The sequence below is a fragment of the Bidens hawaiensis genome, unplaced genomic scaffold, assembly GCF_021521415.1.
Source record: "Bidens hawaiensis isolate Kalapana, Puna unplaced genomic scaffold, B.hawaiensis_p1.1 tig00024809_1, whole genome shotgun sequence".
Taxonomy (NCBI): domain Eukaryota; kingdom Viridiplantae; phylum Streptophyta; class Magnoliopsida; order Asterales; family Asteraceae; genus Bidens; species Bidens hawaiensis.
This window is the reverse complement of record NW_027493922.1, coordinates 110,314-126,262: the sequence shown is the minus strand read 5'-3', so window position 1 is coordinate 126,262 and position 15,949 is coordinate 110,314. Positions and strand designations below refer to the sequence as shown.

General features: G+C 34.5%; 2 protein-coding genes across 4 annotated transcripts; both read right to left on the bottom strand.

The window, feature by feature from the left end:
• Window positions 1–1,290: 1,290 nt before the first annotated feature.
• Window positions 1,291–3,825, bottom strand: LOC143569970 (protein BRASSINAZOLE-RESISTANT 2-like). The gene is made up of 2 exons (XM_077055753.1): window positions 3,298–3,825; window positions 1,291–2,110 (listed from the first exon to the last, which is right to left on the bottom strand). Exons 1-2 carry the CDS (start codon window positions 3,565–3,567, stop codon window positions 1,439–1,441), a joined length of 942 nt encoding a protein of 313 aa, XP_076911868.1. The 5' UTR covers window positions 3,568–3,825; the 3' UTR covers window positions 1,291–1,438.
• Window positions 3,826–12,295: 8,470 nt separating this feature from the next.
• LOC143569969 (NEDD8-conjugating enzyme Ubc12-like) lies at window positions 12,296–15,676 on the bottom strand. Of its 3 annotated transcripts, none has more exons than XM_077055750.1 (6): window positions 15,551–15,676; window positions 14,192–14,308; window positions 13,117–13,225; window positions 12,938–13,016; window positions 12,756–12,872; window positions 12,296–12,684 (listed from the first exon to the last, which is right to left on the bottom strand). In XM_077055750.1, exons 2-6 carry the CDS (start codon window positions 14,298–14,300, stop codon window positions 12,547–12,549), a joined length of 552 nt encoding a protein of 183 aa, XP_076911865.1. In that variant the 5' UTR covers window positions 14,301–14,308; window positions 15,551–15,676; the 3' UTR covers window positions 12,296–12,546. The 3 variants fall into 3 exon arrangements, with proteins under 3 accessions (XP_076911865.1, XP_076911866.1, XP_076911867.1); XM_077055751.1 differs by having other exon boundaries at window positions 14,192–14,305; window positions 15,551–15,661; XM_077055752.1 differs by lacking the exon at window positions 15,551–15,676 and adding an exon at window positions 15,379–15,398 and having other exon boundaries at window positions 14,192–14,305.
• Window positions 15,677–15,949: the final 273 nt, after the last annotated feature.

The window sequence follows — 15,949 nt, the reverse complement described above, 5'->3', positions numbered from 1 at the left end:
TGTAAAAATGTTTGTAAGATTGTAGAGTAAATAAGTGATTCTAAAGTTCTACTAGCATTTGTAGATATTTTCAACCCTTTGCACTTTGGATGGAAAGTAACGCTTCATGAATCATGATATAACACTTACATGTGTGAATTTTAGAGGCAAAGACACATGTGTCACCTTAACTACACTTCTTTAGTGCAACAATTTAATAAAACTGAAACTAAATTATAATGAGTTAGACACACCATTGTAATAAAACAATGCATCAAAACTCATTACAAAAATCAAAGAATTGTAAGGTAGGACGCACCTGTAACGAGTTTAAAATCTCGTTGTGATCAAACAAGCTCTTTAAAAAGAGTATATATGTGTGAATGTGTGTATATCAGTGTATGTGATGTTATTTGAGGGGAATGTTTTGGTCCCCAAAACATGCCATGTTACTTTGGTTAATGCACAGACGATGGCCATACTATAATGTTTTTTTATTGGATAAAATATGCAACGAGCCATGATCATACGCCTCTATATCTATTATTGGACTTAAATGTCTGTCTAACTCTACCAATGTCATATCAGTAACCTGGATCAGATTATGCATACTTCTTTCTCTACCAAGCCAAATAAACAAATAAAATAAAATACCAAGTTTAATGTACAAAGATGAATAAATTGTAACTTTGTCATGTATCTTGTAAGGAACAAGGTGACGCGGAGAAGCGAAACAACACACATACACAAAACGACAAACACGCATAAAGCATAATATAAACGGAGATATATATACGACACATGAATTTTAACGTGGTTCGGTCCTCGTGGGGAGACCTACATCCACAGACTGCAACTACGATTTCTTATTAGCTCTAAACCAAGATTACAATTACAAGACTAAAATATACATAATGAAAACTAGGGCGACACAATTTGAAAACCAAACCGAGCCCTAAATAAACTGGCCCAAAGAACTTCACACCCAACATTAGGGATGAGCATTCAGTACCGGTACCGGTACCGAATCGGTGCCAAAGTTTTGAGTTTCGGGATCGGTACAATACTGGTATTTCCCGAATTTTTACCTTCGGTACTGGTACTATCCCAATAATTTGCGATTTTCGGGATCGGTATTTTCAGTACCGGTCCGTGACCGAGCTCATCCCTACCCAACATCAACTAAACATAAGACTTAAAAGATAAGAGAATAAACTTTAACAAGAAAGCAAAAACACAACATCCATTGATACTTTTTGAACAAACTATTGAAAAGATCCAATCTTTTTCACAAAATGTAACCGCTAAATCAAAATCCAAATAAAAATATTATAATTTTTAACCAGTTCAATATGCATCTTTAGATAATTCACTAGTATCCTAACCTCTAAAATCTTTAAAAATAAAAATAATAATAATAAACTTTAGAATAAACATAACTTAAAAACCAAAACACACATCACATCTTAGAACTCTTACATCCAAGAGTAAGCTCAAGATCATCCAACCCAACATCATGAATCCTTTCTCCTTCCCAAGCCTTCACTCCGCCGTTCTCGAACTCGAACTCGATCCCTTTCCCCTTATCAAGCCCGCCATCATGGGCTGCAGCCACTTGAGCCACCGGTTTCACCAGGTTAAAAGTAGGCGAGTTAGGGTTGGTCAACATGGGCTCATAGTTCCTGTACCTCACCCATTGACACGAGTCAATGGTCGAGCAGTCAGACACGTCACACTCGGGTATGGTAGATGGCGTGAACCGTTTCGTTGGGCTTGTAGGGGCCGAACAAGCATAATAAGGCAGATTGAATGGATTCATTGTTTGTTTGGTGAATGATTCCCAGTTGAAAGTAGGTTTCGGGAACTTTGAACTCGGGGATGAGAGCGGTGGGGTCACGGGTGCACTGTTTGAGATACGCAAAGGCGGGAGTGAAACGGGAATGGCGTTGTTAAGATACGCGAATGGGTTGTTGTTCATGTGGTTCATGTCCAGGTTGGACGGGCTCTGGTATGATGAGGACGATGGGCTGCATTGATACGATGGGATCGGGCTTGGTTTTTGGGAAGAGCACGGTGTTGTGGTGGTTGATGTTGCCCCTGTTTCAATGGTAGGTAGTGGTGGCCTTGAACCCTGCAAGTTAGAGCACAAATTCATAAATGTCTGCAAATTTTTTGATAAATTTGCAGGTTTGAGTTGCAAAATCAAGTCAACTGATTCAAGTTCTTCACAATTCAAATTAAGGGTGTGCATAAAACAAAAAAAAAACGATCCGAAACTGAGCAAACCAAGCCGAAATGACTGAATCAAAACAAAAACCGACAGTTTAGTTTTATGTTTCTGTAAATACCAAAGGTTTTGTGTGTAATAAAAACCGAAAAAACTGAACTGGACCGAACTTTAGGTTCGGTTTGGCTTTTCGTTCAATAAAAACCGAAAAACAAAACCGAACCGAACTTATAGATTTTTATTATTTGTTTGCTGTTTTAAGTAATTCATCAAATTTAGACTCAAATAATTAGCCCAAACACCGACAGTTTAGTTTTATGTTTCTGTAAATAAAAACCGAAAAAACTGAACTGGACCGAACTTTATGTTCGGTTTTGATTTTGCCTGTAATAAAAACCGAAAAAACTAAACCGAACCGAACTTATATATTTTTATTATTTGTTTGCTGTTTTAAGTAATTCATAAACTTTAAACTCAAATCATTATCCCAAACGTATAATACCCAATCAGCTACTAATACACAAAAGATTTAGACTCAAATTCATTATCCCAAAATTATCAAGCTCAAAATATCAAAACCATAAAAACCGAAACCGACTCGAGTTCATTAGTTTAAGCCAAAATGATCAAACTCAAAATAGCAAAACCGAAACCGACTCGAATTCATTAAACCATAATTATCAAGCTCAAAATAGTAAAACCATAATAACCGAAACCCAACGGTTTCAAAATTTCAAAACCAAAAGCTTTGGTTTTTGGCTCGCTTTTAGCCCAAAACTTAACCGCGCGCACCGTTAATTCAAATCAAACAAGTAGATAGATCTACAACTCTACATCATACAAACCCCTAATTTCCACAATCAAAAACCAAACCCTAACAATAACAATTTCCAATTTCCCCAAATCAAATCAAAATCCCATCTTTCTCAAATCCAATCACAAATTCATCAATTAAACTGAAACCAAACAAACCCAATTCACAAATTCATCAATTAAATCGAAACCCAGATCCAATTAACACAAACCCAATTCACAAATTAACAAACTGATCAATTAAATTGAAGTTTAAACAACAACAAGAAGAAGCATACCTTGCGAAAGGTGGTGCCATCAGGAAGCACAACCCAGCCAGCTTCTTTACACAAAGCTTTCAACACCTCATTGTTATCACAATGTTTTGGTAAATCATAATTACCCTGTGCTCTTAGACCATTATAAATATTAGCAGCAATTGCTCGCCGCCGTCTCTCTCTCCTCCGGTTATTCTCCTTCTCTCTCCACGACGGCTTCCGCCTACCGCCGCCGTCACCACCCGCCGCCGATGATGATCCTCCGCCGCCACCTTCTTGCGTCATCTCCATAGCTCAGATTAAACACTTGTTGCTAATTGTTAATTATGTTTATGTGTATGTATGTATATATAAATATATTTATATATGTGGGTTTGTGTTTGTGGGTGTGATGAAGGTGAAGTGTGTGTGCATTACACGCAGTGATTGATCACGAGGAATTTGTTTCTCACCATTCGAAGAAGAATATGTTTCTGTGTTTTTTAATTGTGTGTGTTTTGTTGTGTGTGTGTGTTCTTGTTATTATTAATATTATGGATAATAATTCCGAAAATAACCTTTTGGAGATATGTATTCCAGAAATGACCCTCTCAATTTCATCTTTACAGGATTATGGTTAGTAGTTGGGTATCTAGTATCTATTTAATACACGATAACACCTAGAGGTGTGCGTGGTGCGGTTCGGTGTAGTTTATGCTAAAATCAAACCGAAAATCAAAATTTCGGTTTTTTTGGTTTTGGTTTTGGTTTTTTGGTTTTTCGGTTTTCGGTTTTTTTGGTTTTTGCCATTGAGCTTGAAAATTTTAGACTGAATAAAAAGTTGCGAAGAATAATGAATTTTGGTAAAAATAATTCTGTTAATTGTAAAATAATAGACTATTATACATTTGATCAAAAATATTGAAGTTACATATTTATTAAATTCTTATAACTTACTTAATATAAATTATAAAAAAACAAAAATGTAGGTATTCGGTTCGATTCAGTTTTTTTCGGTTTTTTTACATGCAAAACCAAAACTGAGCCGTTAGTGCAGTTTTTACAAAACATAAACCAAACCGTCGGTTTTTGTTTCGGTTTGGTTTTTCGGTTTCGGATCGGTTTTTTCCGGTTTTTTGCACACCCTAATAAAACCTGTTTAGTAAAAAAATGCATTATGCAATTTTATACATTTTAAAAAATATTTAAAATTAGAAAGCTATGGTTCATTATTTCTTATTCTTGATACATAAAGTATAAAACTGTCAACTCAAACCACCAAATCCACATGTTGAACGAGTTGTTTTCATGTTTGATACTTTATTAATCGCATCGTCTCTAGCCTATTAAACACGATAAGAGACGATTTATCAGCCCTTAATCACGCTTAAGTTCTAAAGCCAATTAAAGATTTAACGATCAATGATTTGAAAGTCACGTGTCAAAATTTTTATGGTTCGTTGAATCTCATCATGAAGAAAAATTAAGACGGGCATTTTTAAAGTTTTTTTTATAAAGGTGGGTTATTTTTAGAATATCTCTTCAAAAGGGTTATTTTTGGAATTATTTTTAATATTACTATTCTGTTGTGTGTGTTGAGGGTGGCCCTTTGACGTCAAAGGGTGAAAATGGGCAAGAATCATGTGTAGAGGGAACACGGCGCCTACCATGTGTCTGCAATGATTTTAAACTTTGGATTGGATGCGTGTGTTTCAGGGGTTGTCATTAACCTGAAGTTGTGTTACAAGGTGTGAACTCTTGTTTGTTTCTGAGTGATTATAATTATTATTTTTCGGTTATGTTTTTTTCATGTTTTAAATAGTTTTACAAAAATGAGTTTGTAAAACTGGCATTTTGGGATCTGTATTTTCAGAAAGTATATTTTATACCACATTTGATCTAGTTTTATCGGCATTCGGGTAAGGAAATATTTGTTTTAACCACAAAACATGGATCTGACAAATTTTAAGGATAATAAAGAATTTATATATGCACAATGTTGTTTTGAACATGCTTATTAGGCTGAGGGGTGTGGAGCGTGAGAAAGGGCGCAAGAGGACAACCACTCGCGCCCCGGGGCGCGAGCACCACACCACCGAGGCGCGAGAGGGGCGCGAGAGGGGCGCGAGCGCGGAAAAAGAGGCAGGCGCCAGGGGGTTCGCGGGACAGGTTGAGCGTGAGGGGCATGGGGAGTGGTGAAAATAGCCGTTTGAAAGATAAAATGAGCCGTTGGCTCTTAATTTTTTAAAAAAAAAAAATTTTTCTACTACTATATATTACCCATTTTATACAACACTTTAACACAACTTCAAAAAACACCAAACTTACCCATTTCTTTATACAACACTTCCTATATATTACCCATTTCTTTCAAACTTTTTTAAAAAAACCTTTACAAAATCCTATATAATACCCCTAAATCAACCCATTTTTACCATATCAAACACAACTTCAATCTCCAAACAACCCATCGTCCCATTTTTTTTTTAAAAATAATGTCGTCGTACTCGTCTGATTCCGACTCCTCCGAAGAGGATGATTTGCTTCTTCATGTAGGGGGAGTTTTATTATTAAATATTATTGTTTGTTTAATTTTTAGTATGTTTTTTTTAGTATATGAATTTTCAAAAAAATGTGTGTTTTTTTAAATAATTTCTTGTTTTTTTAATAATACGTTTTTTTAATACATTTATAAAAAAATAAACCGCTCGCGCCCCCTCTCGCGCCCCTCCACACCATGGCCCGGGGCGCTATCACCACTACCAACACCCATCTTATCAAGTTTCTCTCTCTGCCACACGTCACAATATTATTGGCTGGCGCCCCCACTCACGCCCCCTCTCGCGCCCCCCACACCCCAGCCTTAGGTTGAGGGGTGTGGGGGGCTCTAATGGGGGCTTTAGTGGGGGCTCCAGCCAATAATATTATGACGTGTGACAGAGAGAGAAACTGGATAAGGGGGTGTTGGAGCCCCCGTTGGAGCCCCTGGCCCTGGTGTGGAGGGGCTCCAGCGAATTTTTTTTATTTTTTTATAAATATATTCAAACAACGTATTATTAAAAAAACTTATAAATTATTATAAAAACACACATTTTTTTAAAATTCAAATTACAAAAAAAACATACTAAAAATTAAACAAACAATAATACTTAATAATAACACCAAGGTCGTTATTTGACCCAGCAACACCAAAAAAAGCATGCCAAAACCAAAGATCCTGTGACACCGCCGCCTCAAGTATAAGGGTCGGCCCTTCATGATCACCACGGTGGAACTGACCTCGCCAGGCCGTTGGACACATAGCCCATCCAACATGCGTACAATCGATGCTACCTAGCATCCCAGGAAAACCATGTTTTTCTGCGTGCACCTCATATATGCGTTGGATGTCATACATTGTAGGTTTACGCATATATCTCCGAGCGTAAATCGATATGACTCCTACGTATATAAAATAATCTGTAAACATATAATATATATTACAAAATGTAATAAATATTTAATAAAAAAGTAAAATTAATGTTTTTTACCTTGGCAGAAAAAATGAAGGGATTCACGTGCAACCCTTTTCGACATCTGTAAATACTCATCCAAAGCGTCCGACGAGATGCCGTACGCTAATTGACGGATAGCAGCCGTGCATTTTTGAAGAGGGGTAAAACCGGGGAGACCCCTAGCATCCTCCCTTTGTTGAAAAAAGGGATACCGTGCCTCTAAATCACTTGCTATACGCATGAACAATTGTCTGCTCATTCGGAAACGAGTTCGAAAATCCGACTCCTCGTATACCGGTTGAGGGCTAAAATAATGCCTAATCAAAGTATCGTTAGCACCCGATCGATCACGAGGTGGTGCTCTAACCCTCGGGACTCGAGGTTGATGGGCTTGATTTTGCAAGAGATCGACCACGGTTGCGGTCAAAACTCCCCCTACATGAAGAAGCAAATCATCCTCTTCTGAGGAGTCGGAATCAGACGAGTACCACGACATTTTTTTTAAAAAAAGTTGAGAAGATGAATTGATTTTGGGTGAAGGTTTGAAGTTGTGGTATAAAAATTGGATGAAATAGGGTATTATATAGGGAAAAAACGTTTTTTTTTTTTAATTAAATAAGAGCCAACGGCTCTTTAAAACACTACCAACGGCTCTTTGTCCCTTCCCAAGGTCACTTTATGCCCTCCGCAGCCGCTAACCCCATCACGCCTGCTTTGTTTTTCGTGCTCGCGCCCCGCTAGCGTCCCCGATAGCGTCTGGTGGTGTGGTGGTCGCGCCTGGGGGCGCGAGCGGAGGGGCTCTAGCGCCCCCGTTAAAGCCCCACACCCCTCAGCCTTAAAAAAAGTTAACATGAAATTGTTGAATTTTCTATAAATAATTGTAGCAAAAAGCTATAATTAATTATTATGCATATCCCAAAAAAGAGAAGTTATTGTGTAGGTTTTAATTTTTCACTAAAAGTAAGTTTAATTCATTTATCTCTATTGTCGTTATTTTATTTTCTATTACTATTATTACTATTATTAATTATATGTTTTCACATATGTTCACATCATCACTTTTATCACTTGAGAATGCCTTAAGACAAGAGTATTACAAAAATAGGGTATAGACTTGATTGATTAGTGATTACACCTTATTAATGTTATGGTTATCGGATATATTAAGTCATCACACATTTTATTCATGTTTTATATCAATCATGGCCTTTTGGGTTGTAAATTAATTACATTAGATTAATCAAACATGACATTTTGGGTGTACTCGGATGGCCGGGTTTGTTGATCCTTTATAAAAAAGCAAAAAGTTCAAACATGCTAGGTTCAATTTTAGATCTAAGCCACTAAAACATTTAGCTAAAAGGATCTTGTTTGCATCGGTCTAGTTGGTTCGCAGATTAACCGTTTAATACGATTTTATGTAATAGAAAAATCAAATATGTTTTGCATCATTACTTAAATTAAATATTTTTATACAAATAATTAAAAGCAAAATAGCATCATGTGTATAGTTTAAACAACATTACTTTATATGCATTTGTAATTTTTTGTTGTGGAATAATAAACTTGAGTATTAACCTGTTAAAATAAAATAAACATAACGGGTAAGTGAGTTGTGTATATGCTAACACAAGAATTTGCGTTCGCGTTCTAGTTTACGTGCTTGACACAACTTTAAGTTATTGTCATGTTTCATCCGCGAATCTGCCAAAAGGACCCATTAACGCCCTATATTATCGATTAATGAATCTCATATTATATTTAGTTAACAACATGTATATACTCTCCAAAATAATAAACAAAATACTTTATTTATACAATACTATAGTTAATTTGTTCCCATTATAAAATGAAATATATTTAAATTACCAAAAAGTTACGTCAATGTCTGCTTCAAATCATTAACTTTAGTTTATAAGTTCATTTTCATTTTCTCTTATTTTTTGCTATCGTAAAATATTTTACGTGTAAATTATCAGTTTTCGATAAACTAATAATACGCAATTAAATGTAATATGATGAATACGTTAATGTTTTATAAAGTACACACAAACCACTCCATTAAATTCTTACTACAATATATGTTATCATATATACACATTAATATGTATTTCGGTCTTCGGATTATGTTATAACACGTCATTGTAGTAAAACGTAAATCCACTGTAACAGATTTGTTGGCTTTTTTTCCCCTTGCAATCACTTCTAATCAGTATAAAACTTTTTACAAATGTTGTTCTTTAAACTCCTAGAAAAATAGACTTGGTCATCATTTTTCATTCAAGCGTAATACGTTTATAAAATTATTATCATGTTGAACGATACCTATGAACCTCCTGATTTTCCACAGCCACACGTCCTTATTCTAACAAAGAGCAGCAGCCACTAGTCAAAACAATAGTATAACAGAGTCTTAGTTTTCATACACCTTATAAAGATAAAAACAAAAGATCAAAATATGAAGTAAGCCTACTTTTCTGTAAGCCGTAGTTTACAGAAAAAGAGAAGGTACGAAAACAAGTCTCTAAAACAATATCAGCCGTTAAGAATATTTTGTGCTTATTTGATTTGATTATGTGTGGATTAGGCTAGCGGTAGGTGCAGTGGATGTGGGGACACGGGACTGTCAAAGTGATGAAACAATAATGTTTATTTTGTATTTTTTCTTGGACAAATGCTTTGTGACATGGATATCATTGTTAGCAAATTATTGGCCTTTGAATAATTAGGATAGTTTACTAATTTCTATGAAGTTAATAAAATCTTATTGAATTTAGGTTTAAACTTTATACATGATATTTTTTTCTTTTTACATAAACATTTTGTTAAATAAAATAAACACTAAACATTCTGATTTGGAATTCAGTGTAAAAGGTCACTAAAATAAGTGAAAAATGATTTGGAGGGCCTTATTTACAAATCGAATGCAAGTTGGTTGTTCCCATGGAACAGTTTGTGATAGAGACCGATTCAAAATGGTCAATCTCCTAATAGATTCGTAGAGTGGGTTAGACTCCAAGAACAAGAGAGAAGAAGAGAAACCAAACTTGAGACAAATTTTCTTAATTATTTTTCTTATTGAGACAATTACAATTTATAGGAAAAAAAACATAAAAATAGGAAAAGATAAATAATTAGAAAACCTAATTATAATACACTAAAGAAACTAAAAAAAGATAACTTTATTAATATATTAAACTTAAATAATATTTATGATCATATCAGTTTGGCGGGCTGAAATAGATCGCATAGCGACAAAAGAAGCCTTGGTGTACCGAGAGGTAAGGAGGGGGTGATGAATGTAGTGAATGTGGATGTTTGCTGGAGACCACAAACCTTGTGACATGTGTGATTGTGAAATCAATCTAGTGGCATATTTGCAATTGGGATCAATCCCAGTACTAGTGATTGTGGGCTCAGTGAGACAAATTTTAGAATTTGGTTCAAATCTAGTTAAGTCATAAGAAAAAATAGAAGACGGCACTATTTTCATGGTTGCAATGTGGATTATGTGGCGATGCAAAAATGAAGAGGACTTTGAAGACAGAAAGGTTCCGGGAACAAGAGTTGCGTTAATAAAGAATGTCTTTACTTTACTTGTTTGTTTACTTGTTTGTCAAACATAATTATCATAGATTTACACTTAATTTTTGTAGAGATGGCTACTAGTGATACAAGGTAACATGTCTTCCTTGTGAGTGGATTGAGCCGAAATTAAGTGCAAATCGAGTGTGTAAATATATGATTGTGCGAGTGGACCAATGGCAACGAAAGTAAAGGTTAGGAATGTCTCTAGTTTAACTACCAACATAAATTCTTATTGACCAATGAGTTATAGCTTGAATCATTAATAAGTTTACCTTAATAAAAATGCATATATTTTTATGTTACAAGAATCTGAAATTTGTTTTCATCACGTGGAAGAAAACTAAGGGGGTGTTTGGAATTATTTATTTTCTCTAACTGATAAATTATTAACTTTTTTTTTTAAAATAAATAAGGTGTTTGGGATTGTTTTGATGTAAAAGTGAAAAGTTTTACACTTTTGTAACTTATTAAAAAGTTATAAGGAGTTTTCATAAGGAATTTCAAACCATCAAAAATCTTTTAATTTTTTTTAAGCCACTCAACTTTTAGAAGGTATTTCAGTTTAATATAAAGTTTTTTTAATATTGAAAAAATAAATTAAGTTAAGAAGATTAAACTATATAGAGTTATAATTTTGTTTAGGTTGAAAACGGAAAAACTTCAGTAAAATAGTTACAGTACATAATTCAGTTGATCTTTTATTCATAGTTTTCAAAATCACATTATAGTGAAAACTACATTATAGTTCAAGTTTTTTAGATGTGATATGTTAACTTATATAGAGTTTATCATGTTTATATAAGTTGACCTTTTATTTATAATATTTATTCTTCAAACAAAAGATAGATAAACATAAGTATATAATAACTTCTAAAAGGTAAAAGGGATTGAAAGCAAGATCATTATATTCTTTTAAGCAAATGACTTTTACAAAGGTATATTACTGATTTACTTCTCATATAAGATGACTTTTACAAAAGTACTCCCTTTACATTTGAAGTTACAAAGTTTCGTCCCTCTTTTAACTTTTAATAAAAAAACTAGATACATGATCTCTTGGATTTCATAATCATTCAATTCCAAGGAACATGACTCGGTTTCTAACCAAATTTCATAACAGATCGGGTTTTTCCTGCCCGAAAAAGGGTTGAACATGGATGGGTAAGGTTATCGGTTATAGACTAAAAGCAAACCTATAACATTCATAACCATTCAGCTTCACTTATAAGGCTATGTGTAGTGGAGGGGCTACAAATTAGGGCGTTTTGCGTCATGTGACGCCCAGTCAACAAATGGTGGGTTTTTGTTTTTGGGGTGTAATGGTGTAGGAGCTACAAATAGTAATATAATAATATATATATATATATATATACACATACATATATCTCTTACACACACACATATATATAATAATAATATAAACAAACAAAACACACAGACATGTTGGGCGAGAAGAACTCATCGCCCACGCCCCATTTTGCCTGAATATCGCCCAGGGAGGCGGTGTTCGCCCCTTCTCGCCCAAACCCAAGCCCCACTACACATGGCCTAAAGAACTCGCATTCCAACTTAACTGTTCAGAACTTCAGATTTGGACACAAGCATAATATATCGCGTGACAAAACTTTTTATTTTATAAAAGAACACACACATCCAATACGCTATTTATTCAAGAGTTACAAGAAAGAAAGTTTTACAGCATATAACATTATTAATAAAGAAAAATATATATAAAGTTGGCTTTTATATTAAGTTGGTTATGTTAAATTGATTATTTATGCAACCGAACCAAAAAACTCGGCAACAACAAGCATCATAACCGAGCCATTGATTTCTCACATGAGTCACTCGGTTATTTGGTTTTCTACTCAGCTTGCCCAACAAGCCAAGAAAATAGAAAACCAAACCAACCAGATCTCTACAAGAGATCATATTATCAAAAACTTAAGACCTTGGTCTTTACCATAATGAGTAAACAGCAGAATCTTTATCTCCAAAGAAACACATAGTTTTACAAGACAAATGATGACCCAAAAGAATGGGTAACAAAGTTACACTTAAAAGAGCATACAAACACAGTATTTTGTCCCAATTCCAAAAACACCCTTGGGGACACAGTTTTAGACCAATACATTTTAGCCAACCACAAACATACCATCATCATCATCCCACCTTATTGCTCATGTGGTTGGCTATCCTTGTGCTATCTCTATATGCACCTGGTGAAGAATGTTTGCCCCACATACCCGCCCGCCATTGCTCTCCTAACATTTGATTCAAACATTTTCGGGTTGTCTCTCAACACTGCAGCTGCTTCTCTGTTCAGTGGATCCTCATGGTTCGGCTCCTGAAAAAATTAATAATAATATAACAATGGCAAACTCACAAAGAATCCGAAGACACAATTTTTTAAGTTACCGTGAATAGATGATACAAGCCGTAGATTATGGTGTTAATGTTGAGGACCGGCTTCCAGTCTTCACGAAGAATGTTAAGGCACACGTTGCCATCCAAATCAATGTTGGGATGATACACCTAAAACAGCCCGATTTATTAAAGATTACCAAAAAGACGGTTATAAATTGATATGATTTTTTTACCTTTGTTTTGCATTTGACCTTTGGTGCTTCATGGGGATAGATGGATGATATCTGGAAAGTGAATGTAAAGGTGCCACCTCTGAAAGTAGATATAATGTTAAGTTTTTAAAAGATTACGATTTAGAAATAAATCACCCCTTCCATTTCCAAAAGTATGAAATTTGAATAGATATACTTACAGATAGTATCCATCATCAGGGCGAATAGTTACTTCAAAGTTCATAAGATCATCTTTCCCATTTGGGAAAGATATGCTGCAAGTCTTGGGTAGATTCAGTTCACTTATATCTACAAATAACAACACCAAGAAACAAGTAAAAAATATTAATTTATGGAATTTATCACCTTGGTCACAATAAGCAATTACTAAAAGTTAAGAGTCAATAATCGGTTAAAATAACAAGTAACTCAGAATCTAACGTTTTACCTTATTTGACTGTTATTCCTTTATTATATGAAAAAATTGTACTTTTTGGTCAATTAATCAAGGAATTCCATCTGTTCACGAGTTTATTAAAATAAAGAAAAGGGAAAGAAGTTTGAGAAGAGAAAATAAAATGAGGGGAAAAGAACGTTATAAATTGATTTGGTGTTCCGGAGTTTAAAAAAAGGAAAAGAAATTAAAGACTTTATGTGTTCCCAAGTTGAAGGGGGGAGAAAAGAAAGGGTTTACGTAGTGCTTTAAATAATTGGTTCAAGGCTAATTTGGGAATTTTCAAAGACATTAATTTCTTTTTATCTTTTCACTCCAAATCTCTCTAAAATGAAAGGAAAGAAATAAGTGTCATTTTCCTTTCTTTTCTCTCCACTTTTTTCTTTAAAAAAACTCTGGAACATTACTTTTCCACTGTTTCCTTCCAAATTCTTTCCTTTCTCTCGTTAGAATTCTTGAAACCCATGCGGTACCTTCTATAATCCAATGATCCATATTTTAACTTATTATCTCATTCTAATCAGTATCACATTATCACTTTCAAACCACGCATCCAAAGAACCATAAAACATAAAACATGTTACTAATTGTGTATAATTAGCATAAACTGAATGAATAACTGAATATTCAAACAAGCTAAAAAAATTTACTTGCAGGAACCGAAAACATATATAGCATCAATAACTCTTAATGAGAATTACAATTATAAAAAACATAATTCTCTAAAAGGCGGTAAATTTAGCAAAAAGCATGTTCATGATTTCAAGTTGTAACTTGCAAAAGTATTTCAACTTTACTAGCTATATAACAATGAAATCTACCTTTGTGAAGACGCAATTCTCCAGCACTTTGCTTCTTAACAGGAGGCTTCCCATTCGAATTCTCCGCAAGCTCCCGTTGTTTCTCCTTAACTTTGAACAGCTTAATCATTATACCTACTGTAAAACAAAAAATTAAACACATTCAAAATCCGTTAATATACATTGATGAGGAACTGATCCAAGAGTTAGCAAACTCTTATATAGATCAGCTTGGTAGGGGAAAACAGAGCAGAAAGGGCCCAAACTTAAATAGAGCATAACTTGGGCTACGAGTGGAATTACAAGGCCCATAAGCAATCAACAGAAAGGTCTTAACGAGCCGGATCTTGTGGCAAACAGCCCACGGTGGTAAGGCCAAAATCCATTATTTAAGTCTCTAATTACAATAGGATTGTTTCCGCGTATATTGTAATAATATAACCTTTCCATATTTAGTTTGACGGGCTTTCTACCTGTCCTACTTAATTAAGCCTTTATTTAATGTCTTAATATCATGTTTCCAATTTCAAATTGTGATTTCGAAAAGAGAGAACTGCTGTTTTCATCCCTATGATTTGTTCAATTTGTTATTTCAGTCCAAAAGTTTAAAACTTGCTAGTTCCATTCCTAGAGTTTCGTTTTCTTTGCAATTTTCCTCCCTGTGGTTCATTAAAATCTGCTACTTCAGTCTAAAAATGCGTTCGCGAGGACAAAAATTGCAACGACAATGAAACTCTACGGACGGAAATAGCAAATTTTACACTTTTGGACTGAAATACTAGCAAATTTGAACAAGCCACAATCCACAAGGACGAAAACTACAGTTAACTTTTTCTAAAATTTGGCAAACCAATAAAATTTAAAACCCCCCTATATAAATAGTTCTATCGTAATCAATTCAATACTCAGAAAGTCAATAAACACTCTTCGTCTTCAAAACTACTTAAACTTATCGATTCCGCTCTGTATCAGTTATACACAGTCACCTTATGACCTTAACAAACATATCTTAAATCAAAACAATCATCAACACAGAATCAGATGTTAAATATAATCTACCATTAACAAAAACAACTGTCAAGTCAAAATTAGGGCACCAAATCGTAATCAAGTCAAAGACCAACAACTAACAAGCTATAAACCCTAACTAACTATAATAAAATCCAACTCCAAATAATAAAAACCTAGATCAAACAGAAATCAGCTACCGATTAGTGAAAATCGGAAGAATCGGGTTGTAGACGCAACCTAAATCGCGATCTGATTGAAACTAAACGAGTATTTATATAAATTGATATATGTATATACAAGTTGATTGATTGATTATAATATATATGTATGTATGAAGAGAAGAGAAGAGAAGAGAAGAGAAGTGATAACCTGTTGGATTGGATGAAAGAAAGTTGCGTTGAATAGGAGTATTTGGGGGTTGTTATCGAAACAGGTGGTGAGAGAGAGAATCTGCTCGTGATGAAATGAAATGAAATGAAGGTAGCTCAAATTAAGTCCAACTTTTGGAAACCAACCCCCCCCCCCCCCTCTTTTATATATATAATTAGATTCACGTCAAATTTATATTACACTCGAAAGCTTATTTAAATAATCAGCGTGTCTTTCTTTCGTTTGCTTTTGATACATTTAGTTTCTGGCGCCAGAGACTGTGAAATTTTTTAGTAGTATTCAGCGTGTCGTACACGAAACCTCTTCAGCTCCTAGGTCCCAAAGCTTAGTTTTTAGTAGGATTGGCTTTGCTATTCAAAAGAGGGTTGCGACGCAGCT